This window comes from Aptenodytes patagonicus, chromosome 3 (genome assembly GCF_965638725.1).
Source record: "Aptenodytes patagonicus chromosome 3, bAptPat1.pri.cur, whole genome shotgun sequence".
NCBI classification, from domain to species: domain Eukaryota; kingdom Metazoa; phylum Chordata; class Aves; order Sphenisciformes; family Spheniscidae; genus Aptenodytes; species Aptenodytes patagonicus.
In genome coordinates this window covers 52,875,098-52,893,809 of record NC_134951.1, presented here as the reverse complement: position 1 = coordinate 52,893,809, position 18,712 = coordinate 52,875,098, and the positions used below count along the sequence as shown (strand labels likewise).

The 18,712-nt window shown below is 40.2% G+C and overlaps 1 protein-coding gene across 4 annotated transcripts in view; it reads left to right on the top strand.

Annotated features, from left to right (window-relative positions):
• Positions 1–2,509: 2,509 nt before the first annotated feature.
• PDSS2 (decaprenyl diphosphate synthase subunit 2) overlaps positions 2,510–18,712 on the top strand; it is a 133,468-nt gene continuing 117,265 nt past the window's right edge. For all 4 annotated transcript variants that reach the window (XM_076333344.1, XM_076333345.1, XM_076333346.1 and 1 more), the window contains exon 1: positions 2,510–2,935. In XM_076333344.1, coding sequence (XP_076189459.1) covers positions 2,709–2,935 — 227 coding nt within the window. In that variant the 5' untranslated portion in view covers positions 2,510–2,708. The remainder of the gene's footprint in view (positions 2,936–18,712) is intronic.

Genomic DNA, 18,712 nt, shown 5'->3' with positions numbered 1-18,712 from the left:
GAATGAAAGAACAGTAGCCGGTAGGGACGGTGTGTGGGACTGAAGCGAGGAAGTGAGGAGGTTGGGAGGAAGAAACCATGAACTTGGACCAGGAGTCAAAAACGGACTACTGAAGTAAGACTGTTACATTGTTAAGAGAAGGGAAAGGGATGAAGGCATCGGGCTGAGAATGAGAGACAGAGGGTCCTTGGGTATTACAGTATAATCTTTTCAAAGAGTCTGTGGTCAAAACAACCCTGTGAAACTCACTGACAAAATGTATGCTTTATTTCTCCAGCGATTGCTGCATGTAAAGAACATCAGCCTACTGCTGGTGAATCCTGAGGAAGCTCTAGTGGCACTGTGCGGCGTTGTGGATATCAAGGGTCTTGCCCTAGTTCTAAACCATTTGGACTTAGGAGAATTCTACATAAAGGGAGCAGAGGTGTTCAGTTTCTTAGACTGTAACAAAAAGAACAGTGATTTTGAAAAGCTAAAGTCTCACACGTTACGAGATAGTAGGTTTACTGCCCATAGAACCCTAATTCTCAGTTTATATGTATTATTTTAAGCAGACTTTAATTGCATAATCATGTTAGTTTTTCACAGAACACTTACCACATTAAGTGCAAGAATGGATATGGCTCAGGAAATGAATCAAGGAACTTGTCACCATTACAGGATGAGGTGCCTTGGTAGCTCCTCTTAAGTGCATCCCTCCGGCAATTTTCATTAACTTAGTCTTTCTGCGCAGAAACATGCCATTGCATTCTGTCATTTTTAGACTTGTGTTTATGAGCTGAAACTCCCTATATAGCAACAGTTTGTTCTGTGACACTAGCTAACTAAACTGACTCAATGGCAGCTCCTTCAAAGCAAAGCTTTTTTCTCTCAGAGACAGGCAGCACAGAAAGCAAAGATTTGACACCAGAACCTTAACTCTCCTGTCATCTTTCCAGTTTTTGCAGGTTCTCTGCATTCTAGTTTTTCCCCTCTCCCTCTCAGTTTGGGAGAGGCCACTTAGGAGATGCCACAGGCATGTCCAGCCATTGTTGACTCCACCCCCTTCCTTAGGACAGTAACTTTTACAGTTTTGGTGCCCATTTTGAGTCATCTCAGGCATAAGAACAACAAACACTCTGTCATTGTCACTGGAAACAGTTCAGGGCGTTCCTTTTTAGCAGGCTTCCCCCTTGTAAATTCAAGAGTTTTTTGTGCTTTCCTGGACTACACTTCATCTTTCTTTGTGATGGAATCATTTTCTATTTGCACCTTCTTTTACAGTATCCTTCAATTTAACTCTTTTTAATCATGTGGAATAATGCAAACAAAATAAAGTGACCTGTATCTTGTATTTGTAAAGATAAGAAACGTAACACCTTCACTTTTCATGTGAATGTAGTCAATGGGACTGTTTTCTCATCAGAACTCTGCCTGATTTGTTGCAACAAAGCCTGGAAGTTATAGGAGGAATGGATGTAAGTGATTGTAAAGACTGAATAGATCATATTCTTGCCAAAGTATTTGTGGAATTGAGAAAGTCACTTAAATCCAGTTTCTGAAGATGACCAGTGAACTTTCCTCCTCTGGGGTACAGAAAATCCATTCTCTGAATTCACAAAAGCTTTGGGTGCATGTAGCTGCAGAGAAGCATCAGCGATGGCTCTGCTCAGAATACATGAAAGACTACATGATATACAGTAGACCACACTGTAGAATTGCAGGACCCAGAAGTCTTCAGCTGGGCACTCAGAATTAGTTGTCACTTTTGACGTTAACTGTTTGGTTAAAAGAACCTCTTCAGCTCACAAGGAAGCTGTTCATAAACCCTCAGCTGTGTCACAGCGGAGCATCATAGGACAAACCTACAAGGAAAGGCAGAGCATGCAGTAAATAAGGCCTGCTGGTGCCACGTCCCAAACAACTACGGGAGAAGACAAAAAAGAACACCCATACACTGCAATTATGAAAATAGAAAACATGACTGCGTAGCTTAAGACTACACGTTGAACACTTTATGTGGGAACTTGAACGCTCTTCCCCATTGGTCTCTGTATGCAACACTGGGAGCAGGCAGAGCACACCCCTTTCTGTGAGGAATCCCCAGCCAGCCAAGAGCCTTGGCCCTGCGAGGGGAGCGCTCCCCCTCCAGCCGGGCCCTCTGCCACGGCCGGGCTGGCGAGGCCGGCCCACACACGCCGCTCTGCGAGGCGACAAGCACAGAGCGGGGAAGAGAGGCGGCAGCCCTTTACCCAGTGTAAGGGCTAAGGGTGAAGAAAAAGGGACGATATACCCTGTAGGCACCAGAGCCCCTTCCCCAGGAGCCGACCTCCCTCATCCAGGACCCCTGGTCTCCGACTCCGCTACCAGCCGCCACAGCCGTCAGGCGAGGAAGCCGGGTGCGAGGAGGAAGGGAGAGCCTTGCCGCCCTCGCTTTACGGCCCGGCGTGTTTTGCGACGCCCAAGATGGCTGCCCCCAGGGCACAATGAGCCCGCTCCGGCCGCCGCCGCGCCGCCGGGGGGGACGCGGACAGGCAGCACGGCCGCCGCGAGGTCCCGCCGCCCGGGGCTGAGCCGGCCGCCGAGGGCGGAGTGCGGGGGGTGTCCTTCGGCCGCAGCGAGCGAGGAGGGGAACTCGTCTGCGGCCGCTTGGTCGGCGGGGCCTCGCCAGGGCGAGTAACGGGAGAGAGGAGCCGGCGCCCGGGGCCTCCCCGGGGCGGCGGTCGGGGATGTGGGGCGCCTTGCTGCGGCGCGGGGGCCGCGGCGCCGGCGGCCACCGGGGTCTGGCGTCGGGCGGCCCACCCTGGAGCCAGGTGGTGTCGGAGGCCGAGAAGATCGTGGGGTACCCGACGTCCTTCATGAGCCTGCGGTGCCTGCTGAGCGACGAGCTCAGCAACATCGCCATGCAGGTCCGCAAGCTGGTGGGCACCAAGCACCCGCTGCTGGACACCGCCCGGTAAGCACCCGGCCCGCCGGGGAGAAGCTGCCCACGGCCCCGCCGACTGGGGGGTCTGGGGGTGCTGAGGCCTCGGCCCCGACCTCCGCGGTGGAAGCGGCCGGCAGCCCTCGGGAGGCTTGTCAAAACTTGTGGGAAGTTTTGGGCTTCGTTTGTTGTCAGGAGTTGAGGCTCGGGTCGGTGGCGGTGGTCGGCATCGCTTCACGGGCCCTTGGGCGGGTGGGCGCATCGGCCGTGGCAGGTGCGGTGCCCAGGAGCGGCCGTGGAGGTGACATAACTGGCGTGTCCCTAGGCAAGCCCTGCCTTGAGCCCTGAGGTTTTGTGTGGGCGGTTAGCTCTCCGCTCCAGGATCTTCATTTCCTTGCCGCAACAGGTTTTCCCTTCGGTTATCCTCTGCCATGCAGAAGTTGCTTCGTTGTAATGCCACGTGCAATGAATGAGTTTCCCCATGCGGTGTGCAAAAAGATCCCTTGATAATGGAAGAACTATGGCTGCCTCACTAACAGTTACCTATTTTTTAATATTAAGGACTTTGTTGCAAGGAAACCAGTGGAAAAAATGGAGGAACTAATCAACTTAAAAGCTCAAAATGACGCTGCTCTGAACTGTGTATTTTGTTACTAAGAGCTTTAGAAAACATTGTCTGTTTTGGAATATCCAGCTGGGAGCTGTGAGTTTTTGTATATTGTTGAGATTTTTAGGGTTGCTAAGCTGATTATCCACTCTTCATTTTTAAGGCAAATGATGGAAGACTTGCATTCCTGCCAATAAGCAGAAGTTGGGATTGTTGGGCAGTGTTTTCTTTGACTGGAAAACAAGAACTGATTGGCAGTGGTTTTTTTTAAACAATAAAATGCCAGAGGCTTAACAAAATTAAAAAAAAAAGAAAAATAGTGCAAATTTCCAAGGGCATTGAGTTGTGGGTTTGGGTTTTTTTTGGGGTGGTTTTTGTTTGCTAGAACTGTGTTTGCTATAACTGCAAATATAGCAATGTTAATAGAACCCAAGTTTAATATGCACAGCGTTTTTGAACAGGTGTAAAACAGAAATTAGCATTTGTTCAAAACAAATGTTCTGCTTTTCTTTTAAAGAATAAAAATTGTAGCTGTGTAGTGGTCCTTGGCAACTCCACAATTATGGTGTAATGATATAAAAACAAGATTTGGTTTTCAAGCTCTCTGTCTCTAAATCTGGTTGTCTTGAGTGAACAAAAGGAGTACAGGGATAAAAAGAGCTTTTTAAAGAAACATTATTTTCGGGGAGGGAGATTGAGATATTGGCTTTAAGTAGGCTTTTCTGGAAGAAACAAATCAACTTATTAATAAAAACGGAAAAATACCTGACTTTAGAAAATGCTGGTGGAGGCGATTTTGTTGAAATGTTTATAAATGCAGGCTGTGATATTATGATAAGCTTAGCAAAGATTTTTGTTTTTCTTTTTTAAGAGGAGGGACAAGAAGAAAGTGTTTTTCTGCCTTTGGATCCAACTTTAAGGTCGGTTGATGGAATGCAAGGAATAGCAGGACTGAAGCGCAATGTATTTGGGCTCTTAAGCTTCCGCTGTAGTCGTAGAAGTATCACAGAGACCCGCAGTGCTAAAGTGGGACTTCAGTATTAGCTTTGGAGAGTCTGTTCAATGTGTAGTAGTTGCTGGTTTATTTGTGAATTAAGTTTATATACAGTATTTTGAGGCGTGGTTGGAGGTTTTGTGGTGGAGCTGTGATGTGTGTGGGGTTTTTTTGTTGTTTTAAGTGGGCTGCCTCGGACTTATGGAACTTGTGGAACACCAGTAGGAATATAATCATGCACAGGCTCAGCAGGATTGAATCCATTCATTTTTTAAATTCATACATGTTTCAGAGTACACTACTAACCTGATGGGTTGTGCTGGAAACAAAAGTCTGTATTTACTCACATAAAACCGAAACCACTTGCCCTTATTTTGGATGTTCTTACTTGGCTTCACTGGTATTTCCAAAGGCTTCGTTGCAGATGCATTTCCAATGGCCTTGACCTTTGTATTATAAGAGTTAATTTCCTGCTGGCAAGTTTTAGTACACCTGTAGCAACGCACAAATTATACCTTACCTTGTTTTATGGTATGATTTTGCAATAAGGTGAATTTTGACCTTGTTCTTTCTTAGTAATCTTAATAATCTCTTTCTGAAATTTGACTGTTGTATGTTTGACTGTAAATGTGATTGATTTTAGTTATGGGTCTGAGATCTGTGCTCTGACTTACCACAGCTGTTTAGGAAACAGGTCTTGGTTTTTCGATAGTAGATACATGTTCCGGCTCGTTACCCATACTTATAAAGTAACATAGGTTTCCTGTTGTGTGTTCAGGCAAATGTTTGAAAGCATGGGTATCTAAAATATGTTATTTGGTGATTTCTTGAAAAACTTAAATGATTGATATGTTCTGCAACTCTAATCTTTCAGGCTGTGAGTGCATAAATACTGTATATGTCTGTTAAGTACTTTGACACTCGAAGAGATTTTCCTATTTGTGGGAACATCTGAAAAAACTGTGCAGTAAAATTGATTAATTGCACATGCTGTTTCTCAAGTTTCTACTAATTTATTTTTGAGGTTATAAGTGGTGACAATCAAATTATGATTGCTTGCTGTCATCTCTAAGCGATAGTAATTTTCTTTAACCTTCTGTGACTGGTGGCATTTTGTCATTGCTGTTTTTGCGTCTACCCTCCCTTCCTGTCTAAATGCTTTGCTAGCCTTTGAAGTCTTCCCTAGACCTGTAGGGGTTTCTTAAGCATTGGTAGAAAACCCTCTGCTTTATCTACGCAGAATAGGTTCTGAGCTGAGACAGCATAAGACATAATTGCCACGACATTGAAAGCCTTCAGTGTAACAAGAGTACTGATGAGCATTTTTAACCTTTTGCCGAGCTTGGGTTGCTAGGCTGTTGCAACGCATAGCCTGTGCTGAGAGCCTTAAAGAAGGCAGCTTAAAGATAACTGTCCTCATGAGACAGGACATGTGGAGGAACAGCTGTTGGGGCAGTATACGTTGCTCTGATGATCCCATCCGTTTCTTCCTCTCATTTCGATGCGGCAGTGGCAGCTCCAGGGTGTAAGTGCCTGCCATGAATCAGGACTGCAGCAGGTGTTGTTCTGGGATGATGTGCGACCCTGATACCTCCTACCAAGCCTGTGCCTGGCCAGCAGCTTTAAATCTGTGAGCTATTGCTGACTTGGCTCTTGGGAGGGCAGAGACGGGTAACTGAGCCCTACAGTGAGGGATTTGGGAGTTCTGTAATCTGTGTGGTAAAGTCAAGTTTATCTTTTTTCTTTTTCTTTTTAAGTTTTTGGTTTCTTAAAAGACAGCCGCATCAAGTGAACATCCTCAATACTAGCTTTGCCAGACTTGTTAGAAAGAGGGCAAAATGTGAGGGAAAGGTTACATTTCATTTTAGAAAGGCTAATGTTTAGTGGTTAACAGATCATTGGAAGTTGGGGTATCTGAATTATATTCACAGCTGTGCTTTTGGCTCTCTGGCTAGGGCAAGTCACTTAATTTTTCATACTTGCATTTACTTATCTGTAAAATGAATAATATAGCATCTGTTTTCTGGAGTTATTACACTTAATTTGTTACAGCCTGTATTGATCACTGTGATCTTTGAGTGGAAAATGGTGCATAAGCAATATTAATAAAGAATACTTTAAACAAATGCTATCATTAAAATATTCACCTCTAATGGATACTCTGGAAACAAAATTGCAATTTGACTACTGCTGGATCTTTCTGTTTGTAGTCCTGTGAGTCACTGTATGGTTCTTCAGAGCTTTCAGTCTTTTTTTTTTCCCCTATAATGAAGTGTTTTCAGCAGCTACTCAAAACTAACATTTAAATTTTTTTGCTCTTCAGGCTTTGTTGGACTAAATGAAAATTTTTTCAATGCATGAACGTATGACCTCCTTTTCAGTTGGGAAGCAAACAAATCTCCAATCTTCTCTCTTCTCTTTCCCCCTCCTTTCTAGGCTAGCATACATCCTTCTTAATATAGGAAAGAATCTGTAATTGGCACAGCGATCTACTTTTCTGAAATACATAGTGAGAGTAACGTTTTCTTGATTATTTAATCTCCCTTGAGAAGGGTATAGCTTGCTGCAGATTGTAAACAGTAAACGTTACGGCCAATGCATCACTTTTATAATATCACTAAATGAAATGGAACACTTCATACACGTAAAATTATTATGGGATACCATTTTGCTCTAGCCATTCTGTCATTAGCATGTGGGAGGAATGATTGTATTTTAGTTCTGTCAGAATTGTTTGTTGGTGATAAATGCTTAAGTAGACTTAGTTACAGTTTTCCTGGATTATTACAGAAATAAAAAGCCTCAGTAGACCAGGTTTTGTTCTGTTGCAGCCCACTCTGTGTAGATCTCTAGCCATTTTAAGCACCGAACATAAAATGCAATCCAGAGTAGCTTCATGATGACATGCTTTTCGGTTAAAATGTCTGATAACATTTGTTTCCTGATAGTTCTGTTTCTCTGTCAGCTTGAAATGGCTTAGTTCAGTAACATGTATCTTCTAACTTCAGATGCATTTGCCCTCCTATGTGGGTGACTGATATCAGCGTAGACCTAGGGATTTGTTCCAACCTGGTGGTGATGGAATTGTTATGGCCAATTTATATTTTGTTTTAACAGAATGGTGACTTTAAAACTATCCTTTTTAATAATTGTAGGTGCTGTGATTGACTAAGAGTAGCTTTTTAGCAACTTGTTTCAAATGTTAGTTAATTTTTTTCTGGGATAGAAAAATAAAAATGTCTATTTACGTGGCAGTGGCTAATGAGGTAACTTTCTTTGAAAACAGCCAGCAGCTGGATACTAAAAGTGACAAGCAGAGGGTCTGGTCAACTTACAGCTTCTAAAACTAAAACTTACTACAATCTTTTAAGTTCTACTGAATTGCTCAATCTGTTACGGACCTTGGGGGCATAAAGTCCCTCTCCTGCTGTTGCTGGATCAGAAGTTAAAGCACGTTTGCATTCACTAAGTTTTATTATTTTTTCAGCCTGCTGTAACACTTTGCAAAAAATATTTTTGTGGTAGAGAGATGTGATTTTTATAATTGTGGTGAGAATGCCTGTGAAGTTAGCTATGAGGTAGCAGTTGTGTCATATCCTGTGTTTACCGCAGAGATCTGTTGGACTTCCTGGAAGCACTGGCCACCAAAGCTAGCATGCCGGGCACCTCTGCAGAAAGTCTCAGTAGTGATGTCAGAAACGCAGAAATATTTTTCCTGCTTGATATGTTTGAACGAGTTGCAAAATTACTGAAATACTGGTGGTTATAGGTAGTTTGCCTTTGTCTGGGAAGACTATTTCCCAAAGAATTCTGTATAGCTGATGGAAACAGAGATGCTCTCAGGAGAGCTCTAGTTGAAGCACTGGAGTTAAATTCTTGCTTCGACTCACCCCACCAAGAAACTTCTCTCTTTCAAGAAAGGCTGGTCTCTCTTAGCTAAGTTAGGTTTTGTGAATATCTTTCAGTCTGTTTTGATAGACTTGAGTAGTAACTTCAAAAACCTTGTCATGTTATATGTCTTACAAATGTTGGTACTCCCTAGGGCTTTCTGTTACCATACTTGCCATCAAGTAAACCATTCTTTGACACCAAAAGTCAGTTTCTTGTGTATTTTGGCTGAATGAACTCACAAAGAGTGGAAAAATTAACTTTGGCAGGTAAAAAGACATGGAGGAAATTAAACCATTGTAGGTTCATATACAGAGTGAAACTTCCTTCTGTATCCGATTCCTTCCATGTTCTTCCTTGTACCTGTGGCCTTCACTATGGTTTTCAGTTAGCCACCACTTAATATTGTCTTTTACAGTTAAGGGGAAGAGAGAATCCATTTTTGTAGGTCACACATCCTTTACGCTGTAGTAAGGTGGAATGGGATGAATAGATGTGTGCTGTTTGTTCTTTCTCCCGAATCTTGTTTTTTGTTTCTCTTCCTGCATAAGTTTCACCAGTGTATGTTTTATTAGTTTTCTCCACCAGCAACATTACATTCATATACATATACATTCATATCCATCAGTTATTACTGCTTTTTTGAAGAGCTGTCAGTAGACTCCAGAAGATGAGAGTTGCATCAGAATTTGTAAGCTTGGGCTTGAGGTTCACAGTTCATATTTAAGGGGCCTTGACTCTTTTTTTTTTTTTTTTTTTTTTTTTGTAAAACATTACATTTTTGTTGGGTTTGGCAGTGAGAATGTCTTTCTTGAAGGTAAAGCATATTAGCCAGTCGTGTGTGTGTATATATATAAAAAACAATTGGAAACCTAAGCTAAAAAAATCTGACATATGTACAATAGTATTCTGAGCAAGATAAGTTGACAGTCTTAAGTTGGCAAACAGGCCTACCTATTTGCCACCTCTGTAGTAGGCAAACTGTAGTATAGTGATGAAGACATCCTGAAGGAGTAAAAAAGGGTTTACTCATGTTTGGTGCTTTTATTCTCAAAGATTCACTCCTTTTTTTTTTTTTTTTTTTTTTTTTACTCCCCCCCCTATTAGTAAACCCTAGCTCTAGAAGTAAAACCCATCATCATGATCATGGGTTTATTACAAATGTTGGGAGAGGCTGAACTGATGAATAAACAGCTAGTTTTCAGCTGTAGTGGTGCTGAGTTCTTGTCTTGTCATTCACTGATAGTATTTGTGTGGAAGAATTTAGGCAAAGGATGTTTAATTGTATGGTACAATACCCAGTTTTGCTGAATATTTTGCCACCATAAGCAAAGTAGGATCAAGTAGCAAATCTGCAGTATGGATGTGCAAAAGCTAGTCTGCAAATTAAATTCTCTTGCATTTGAATAGTTGTTTTTTGCAATGATTCTCATTTAAATATCTGTGTTGAATCCAGGTTTCTGTGCTTATGAGGAATGTGTTATTTTATCATGTAGGGTGGTCTTACCAAATGAAGTGTATTCAGTAGGTGATGATGCTGTTTGGGATTTTCTGAGAGAATTTACAGTGAAAACTAATATGCTGTCCTGATATTGATAATTTCTAGTATATATTATAGGGAATACAAGTCTGAAGATTTCAGCAGAATTTCATGTACAATTCATTCTGATTAAATGAAAGACCTTGGGATTTCTTAAGCTTGGGTTTCAAGCGTGTGAAAAAGAAAGTGAATGTATAATGAACAGATCCAAGTGCCAGTCAGTCTTGAAAGGATGTAGTATATCACATCTAGAGCAAACTTGGTTTTACTTTAGGCACATAGCAGCCTAAGCACCTTTTTAAAATAAAGGTAATTTTTAAAGTTCACATCTGTTCTTTTCTGCTTTCAAGTACAATTAAGTCATAATGCATGTGAATATTGAATACCAAGTTTAATGTACCAGTGAATGACTGTTATGTCAATGTTTGCTCTACACAGGAAAAGAGTACTGAATAAGTGGAAATAGTTTCAAAATAATTCTTTCTGTAACCCAGAAGAGGGTTACCAAATATGCCTTTATATAAAGCGCAAATGAGAACTGATGTCATAGAGTAATCAAAATTCACATTTGGGTCACTGGGAACGGTTTTCACTCAGTGAATCTTCTATTTGACTATGATAAGTTAACTTCCTTGTCTTACAAAATAAGGGAAAAAGTACTTTTCCTAGGGCTTTTACTCTTTCTGAGGTCCATATTTTGTAGCTTGCAAAAAGTGTTCTCCCCTACTTGAGATATTTCCCCTCTCTGCCACCTTTTTTGTTGATGCTGCCTCCCAGTTGACTTCTCTTCTTGTTTTGGAGGCCCTGGCTGTGGCAGGAGACCCCGTTAACCAAGTCACCATGAGCATTTTCAGAACTGCTCCAAAAACTGTGGGTAACACTGTATCCTCTGCAGCACTTTGTAAATCTCTTCAGGAAAATATGAAGTTCACAAAGGACAAATGTAAGCTCGGGAGTTAGATGTTTCCGTACTTAACACTATTGCTTTCTCCTAGGGGTGGCAGACCATTGTCTTAAATGATTAATATCTTTCCTTTACCTCACATCAGTGTGTCTTAGTTTCCCTCAGGGTAGGCGGACTGTGCAGTGCTTGTCCTAAAGGAACTACTGCTGGAGACAAACCTGACAGACTACAAAGGAACACCATGAATTTAAAAATTGGATCTATTACAAAAATTAAGTTTAAAATCTGTAGCAGCTGCTTTGCTGTCCTTGAATTGTCCCTGCCAATTCTCTGGCATTGACAATCACTTTAGCTTAATTTGTTTTCTTCTCTCTTGCTGTGTGAAAGATTCATTTAAGGAAAGAAAAACTGATCATATAGGAAAAACTGGTGAGACTCATTATACATGAGCTCTTATCAAACACATGCTGTGAACTAGCTAGATTTTACTTAAAATGATAGATAGGGCTTAGAAATTTGCCTCAATACCTGACTTAACTGAGACACTCTAGGACCTGTTCAGCCTGCTGGAGGTTCTTCAGGTGAGCCACAGTCATCTTTTCTTCAATCCTCAGCTATTCCTGAAGGGGAATATCAGGGAATCAGGGGCTCCAGCTTTTGCATTCATCTCTCTCATTTCTTTTCCACTTAAATTACAAGTGATGGTTGTTCCTATTTTGCTTTCTCCTTCCTCTAGTTCCTTTCTTCAAAATAGCACTAGTTGGTTTTTCTCCGTGGCTGCTCTTCCATCCTGGGGACAAACAAAGAAAGGCCTACAGGTAATCCTCTGTTTCTTAATAGAATGAAAGTGCATAGTAAACATCTAGTTCTTTTTGTTCCCCTTTTCTCCTTCTCAGCCAGGGAAAGAAGTCGTACCTAGGAAGTACTGATTCAGATTTATTTTTCTAGTTAAAAAACACTGACAAGCAAACCCCATAGCCTCCACCCCCAATTTGTTTCAAAAAATCCTTCCTTTAGAAGTTTTCTTCAAGATCAAGTAGAAATTATTGTTGATTATTTGTTACTTAAACAGTCCTATAAACATGAATTGATTGGCTTGATAGCTGCCACTAAGTAGCTCAAAATTAATTCATTGTGTAGAATTTGAACTCTTTTTAAAAAAAAAAAAAAAAAATATTCCCCTTAACAACTTCCATTATTTTTTTTTCTAGATCTTCACACTCACGGTGCAAACTTGCTGGGATGACAGCTATCTTTTTCATAAACTGCCTGTTCAGCACACCCCACAAAATAATCGTAATCAAAGGGTTAATACATCTGTATGCTGTCAGTGGTCCTTGAAATAGCTTACATATTGCCCCTTTAAAAAAAAAAAAAAAGACAAATTCTGTATTTCAGTCACAAAGTAGGTCTGGGTCTGTAACAGGATGTGCTTGTGTAGACCCATCCTGCAAATACATAGTCCCGATAAAGGCAATTTGAGGGTAATGGTCCGTGCCAACACGCTTTGTGTCTGGTTGTCATCTGAATGATTAGCCAGTAGGAGAAGGACCATAATTAGTTGATTTGGTAAGACTGCTTTTAATCAAACTTAACAGAAAGTTCAGTTGTTAAGAGCTAAATGGAATACTTGTTAGGTCAAATACACAAGGCAAAGCTTTGTGATCACAAGTGGAAAATCATCTCTCCTTTGCACGTTTGAAAAATGATTGTGCTACCATATGTTTGTTAGTGATTTTTTTCTTTTTCCCAAGGATGCATTGTGTTCATGTTAAATTAGTGTTGAACTTTGAGACTGAATATGACAGAGCCACTGCGTTTTCATATTATGAAAATTCATATATTTTCATAGGCTAGAAAATGAATGTTCCTATGATATATCAGTGCAGCCTGTGTGCATGTTTGTTATCCAGGGGAAAGTTTTTATCCCAGTAACCTTCCTGTCTCTGATTCCCAACTACTTTTCATTTAATATGGTTTGTGAAGATGAAGGTATACTGAGTGCGTATTTTAAAAGGCTATCAGTGACGTTAATGCTACATTATGAAGTTCATATTTGGATCATTCTTTTAGAAGTCGACTTCTGAATGTGAATCTGTCTGGTATGACATATTTCAGTAATTAAAAATTAATCTACAGGAAAAACATGCCTTCCCCAAACCTGTGTTGCCTTGTGGAGGTGAAGCTGAAACGTAAAGGGCCGAGAGATCAGTTCATCATCTGTTCTTGATCCCCAGTTGTTAAAGCCAGGAATACTGGGGAGGGTGTACACTCCATGTTTTATTGTCCACAGGAAGAATTTGTCACTTTCTGATTATTTGTAAGTTTAGATAGTATGGGAGTCATTGACAGGCTCTGCAAGAAATAATGTCATCTATCAGTAGGCGTAATAATGCAAAAAGACTGTTTTCAGAAGGGCTTAGAAGACTCGAGGAAGCTGGAAGAATGGAGACCTTTAGGGTAATTGTGGGGGAGGCCCTTCTTCCAATACACGTTTATTCAAGGAATGGAAGGCATTAAAGGAGTTTCTACTATTAGAATTTACAGCATATTTTATGTGTCTTCTGTCCATAACATAACTTCATAAAACTGAAACAAATAGTCTTGCCAGTTGGAAAGTAGGAAATGAATCCATGTGATGACTATAATGTGTCGTAGCAACCAAGTTTTAAAATAGTCAAATTCCAAAATAATGTTATAAAAATGACATCAGAGGAAGAGTATTATGTGTTATGTTATAGCAACAGAAACATAGGCTTGGTTTTTTGTTTGTGAATCACTTGGGATCATAATGCTGCCTGTGGATTTTGGGGGGGCGGGGGAGGGAAGTTTATGTCCTAACACATAATGCATGTTTGGCGGGGGGGGAGGATTTTTTTTTTTTTGGCCATCCTTGTTCCTGTGACACTTTGACAGACCTGAAGTTTTGTTAGGTTTTCCTGTCTGAATTTTTTTTTTTTTCAAATAAAGTACTAAGTGAATATTCATTTTCTCATTTGCTTTTCTACTTTGAAGTCTTTAGGAGTTCCCTTGAACCTTTTGGGTCTTTTACCAGGGCTTGTCAGAGAACGATTAAGCTTTAGTAGCAGAACATTATGAATGGAACTTCAAGAGGTTGTTTGTTTGTTTGTTTTTTTTAATTGACATGAGCGTAGCATTATTGACGGATGCCAGCCTGCAGTGTGAAGTTTCAGCGCATCCCAGAGCATCGGTGAGATTCGCAGCGGGCGTACGTGCATCCCTCTGCTACCTCGCGTGCATGCCAGGCTCTGAGCCTGGAGGAGCTACCTGGGTGGTGAGGCAGGCTCGCTCTCTATGTCTTCTTACCCAAGTGCCAGCTGAGACTATGGAGTTCTGTTGTAAGGAATTAGCTTGCAACCACAGTGCATGTCTAATAACTGTGAATATAAATGGCTGGAAGCATAGCTCTGTGTCGGATTCAAAATGTGGACCCAGAAATGGGTTTTATCTTGCAGTACTTGCACAGATGTTATGCTTTATAAGATTAGTGCATGCAGTTAGCTCCTCTGAATGTGTTTTCATTTTAGGGCTTTGATTTCTAATTTTGTCAGGCTTCATCCTCAGTCCACAGCATTCTTTCAGATATACCATCTTCCTAATAGTTAATTTATTAAAAAAACCCCCTTTTTCGGGTAACTGCTAAGAATTAAACATCCATTGCAACCAGAAGTTGAGGTGTCTTCACAACTAGAATCGTTCCCCTGTCCTTCCCTCTTCTGTTGTAATTGCCAGGTGACTTACTTGCTAGAAATATCAAGTCTGGATTAATATATTGTCCCTGGGTGGTACCACTGCTTCAGATTACCTTGGTGTGCATGTAGGTATTAAATATTGAAAGATGTTTTCATGTTCTCATGTGGTGAAGCTCTGTATAAACAAATCTTATTTACTGAGCAGTTTGGGAAGCTTGTATACACCAGTATGCCTTAGGAAATCTGCCATTTAAGCATTTTTCCTGATTTTTCTCTGGCTATCATAAGTGGAGTGGGAGACAAGGAACCATAAGTGAATGTTGTTGAGAGGAAGAAGCATTGTCCCGAGAACGTGAAGAAAATCTGTTTAAGCTCACGAATAACTTAAATGCTTACCAACTACTGTCACTAGACCTCATGAAACATTTTTCAATCTGTTTTTCAAACAAATTTGAAAGCAAAAGTCTCTGATGCTGTATGAAATAGTATCTTTATGCTTCAAAGATTTGTACCTCGTGTTAAATGCAGAGACAAACAAATATAAGCCCTTCTTATGAATACAATTGTTAGGAAAGCAAGAAAATACATTAAAGAAGATTGAAGACATATTAATACTTTAAATCTACATGGAATGAATGTTGCCATGCTATAGAATGTAATGCAAACATGAAACCTGTGAATGGTGTTGCTAATTACCGAGAGAGTGTAGTTGTACACTTCACATTTAAAAAACCCAACCAACCAAAAAAACCCCCACTTCGGGAAGTGATGATGTGCAAGTTCTTTTGTTTTCTACCTCCAAACGTGTATTGTTAAAGACAGCAGGTGCTCAAACCTTATATATGTTTAACCCTTGCTTTATGAGTAATTTGGAGATGTTTTTACACTTCTATCTCAAGAATGGGAAATCCTTTCTTTCTCTGAGTGCTGAATAAACCTTTCAGAACTGGTCTAGCTCTAGAAAGAAAGAAGAAAGAGAGCTAGCTCTCTTTTAGCTCTAAAGTCCCTATTTATGATTTTTATGAATTCAAACCATTGAATATTTATTTATTTATTCTTACTACTGAGACACAAAAGGCAGAAATGTGCAGGCTGGTTATGGTGAAAGGAAATGTAACTGTGAGTAGCCTATTGTGTTTCCATACCGATGTAATTTTATTTCAAAATGGAATTTTGTATTAAATTACCTCAAAAATGTCATCGTTGTTTGATGCGAATAATTTTAAGTTCTTCCCTCCCCTGTGAATGATGAATTATTCTTTCATGAGAGATCTAGATTATTTTAATTAATTACTTGGGGGTTTAAATCTTTAAATTTTAAATTAAGTTACAGGTGAGTTAAGCTCTTCCCTGAGGAGCTTTTACTATGTTAGCAGCGGAGAAGAATAATATTTGCTGCATAATTCTCTAATGAGCTGTTGTATGCTGCTCCGTTGAACAAGACTGCTGTTTTGCTTTCGATTTCTGGTCTGTGTCCAGCATTTCAGGGAACAACTTGGACAATTAGAAGATATCACCAGAAACATATTTTCCTGTCAGCTGTGGAAGAGAAAGATTAAGACCCATTGAAATATATTGCTTTGTGAAGTTGTTGAGGACCGCAGAAATTTAATGTAAAACTAAATGAGGCACTGATAACCGTGTATGTGAAATTTTTGTAGACAATGGGCAAAATACAGACAGGTTTATTAGTGTTAATTTCATGTCCTGATTTCAGTAGGTATTCCCCTTGCTTAAACTAATTCTCACGTATGTATATAACTATATACGATTATAGAAAGGTGACTTTATCAGTTGCTTATGGGCTGTGGGGATTGAACCAATGCTTATTTTCCTGTTCTCGAGTATGATTACTTTTTGAAGATGTGATAAATTTAGGTCATATTTGGCATGTGTTTAAACTGAGCCTGAACTGATTTATGAAAAAGAGGGAATAACAAACCTAAATTACGTGTTTTCCCTTGTGTGACTATTGCAGCTAAGCTGCAATTTATTTCGTAGTGTCTTAAGTTATGATAAAAGATACATTCATAAAATACAGTAGGGTAAAGAGTTCAGTCATTAAAAAAAAAAAGAGGTTTAAAGTTAGCTTTCATCATTTGCCTTTAATTGTGTTAATTACTTCAAAGAAATTTCTTGGAGGCTAGTTGAAGAGCAGAATCAAAGGGGAGGGGAAATTGCCTTAAGCAAAGACTTCTTTTGTGAGAAGGTTCTTACAGTAACTTATGGGAGAGACATCACTGAAACAGTCACTTGTAAAATCCCCCCCTCTTCATGCTTTTTTTAATCTTAATATTTTTTGTTTCCTAATAATCTTCCAGAATACCATATTTCAATGCCTGCAGCCAATGGTAGAGAGCAAAGTGTTTGTCCTGTAATTAAAATTTTCTCAGATATTTTCATTTTTGGTATCTGTTGAGGACAGGATACTAAGTTAGATGAATTCAGTTGTTGAATTTAGTGTGCTCTCTGGGCTACTTTTTTTACCTTCCCTCCTCTCCACCCGCCTCCTCCATTGTTCGATGGTTAGAGTGCTAGCCTCTCACATAAGAGGCCCAGACTGGGTTCTTCATTCTGCCTGTGTGACTGTTGGCAAGTCTTTTTTTCTGGGCAAATTGTGGCAACTTTACGCACGCAGCACCATTTAGGGATATGGGCTCAGAACCCTGGCGGGAGCATAATGCCCCAGATGCCTTGAGGTCAGAACACACGTGTACGTTCTGCTTCTCGCTCCGCTGTGCTGTGGAGATCCCCCTGAGGAGGCAAGAAAATGTGCCCTAGCCTGGGGCCAATGCTTACCAGCATGCAAGATCGGGAATATTAACAGGAAAGTTCATGAAAATTTTAAATGTGGGTAACTGCATTTTGTGAAGGTTGGGGTTTTTTGTGTAGTTGGGTACCCTAGGAAGCAAGTGGTTGAAACTCGCCCATGATGTTGTGCAGTTGATATACTTCAGTTTTGTTGTTTGTTTTTTTTTTTAAATTTTTACCATCAGCTACTGTGAAGTCCTCCATTCAAACACTACTTGCAGTTAACTTGGAAAATGCTTAATTTTTTTCACTACTAATGATAAAAGATTGTTTTGGCTGTTACAAATTCAATCTAAGTTATTAATATTGAAATACAGTAACAGTTTGGGATGTCAAATAGCGAAAACATTATTTACAGAAAATGTTGAAATTCATGATGCCAAGTAAATGGGAATTTTTTATTGGCATATTGTGATACTAAAAAAAAAATCCAACCTGATTTATTTATTTTTTGCTTCGTGCACAAGTGGTCCTAACACATTTTTAGACTGAGGCAGAAAGTAATCTCCAGGTAACAATATTCTGTGCTATTTTAAGGATGTATGCCCTACTGATGATTTTTAAAGCGCAAAATAATGATGACCTACCATGCAGAGGTCTTGCTTGCCTGAGGCAAATGGTCTGAATGCACTAGATGCAGACTTCTGTTTGCTGATGAAAGTGCTGAAAAGGAGCTGGGTTTCATTGTTTTGTGGCTGGTTTTTTTGTGTTTTTTTTTTTTTTTTAAAGTGGCATTTATCTTTTTAAATTTGCTATTAATTGTACTGCATTCCATTAACAGCTGAAATATTTTACACAGAATAAGAAAAGAAGCATGAGGGAAACTTTCTTTCTGGGAAAGAAGTTTGGAGCTCAATTTGGCAAAAATAAGGTTCAGCTGATTGCCTGATAATGGCAAGAAGAATGCCAGGCAGTTTGGACGAAGTGTGCCAAGCCAGGGGCAAGGTAGCTTTTCAAGCATAGGAAAAGGGTCCTGACAGATTTCCTAGCAAGTGGGGAATAGGAGTGTTACCACTAAATTATTAGAGAAACAGCTAATGAGAGAGGAAGGATTCAAGCAGGCTAAGAAACCCACAGATTTCGAGAAGGAAAAGTAAGAGTAGTACGTTACAGAAGTCAGATTAAAGAGGAGTCACGTGGAGTGTGTGTGCTAAGGGCTGATCGTGGTGAGGTTGTTAGAGATATTTATGAAATGATTCTAGTTAACGTCCAGAGTGTTCCAGTGGTTTCAAGAGGTTTTCGGCTGTGTGGTGCTTTTAAAAGCTAAGCACCATGTATGGTCTTTTCATCACTTTAAATTGAAAACAACAGAAAGATGTAGTTCAGCGGACTAGCAGCTCCCCTTATGGACAG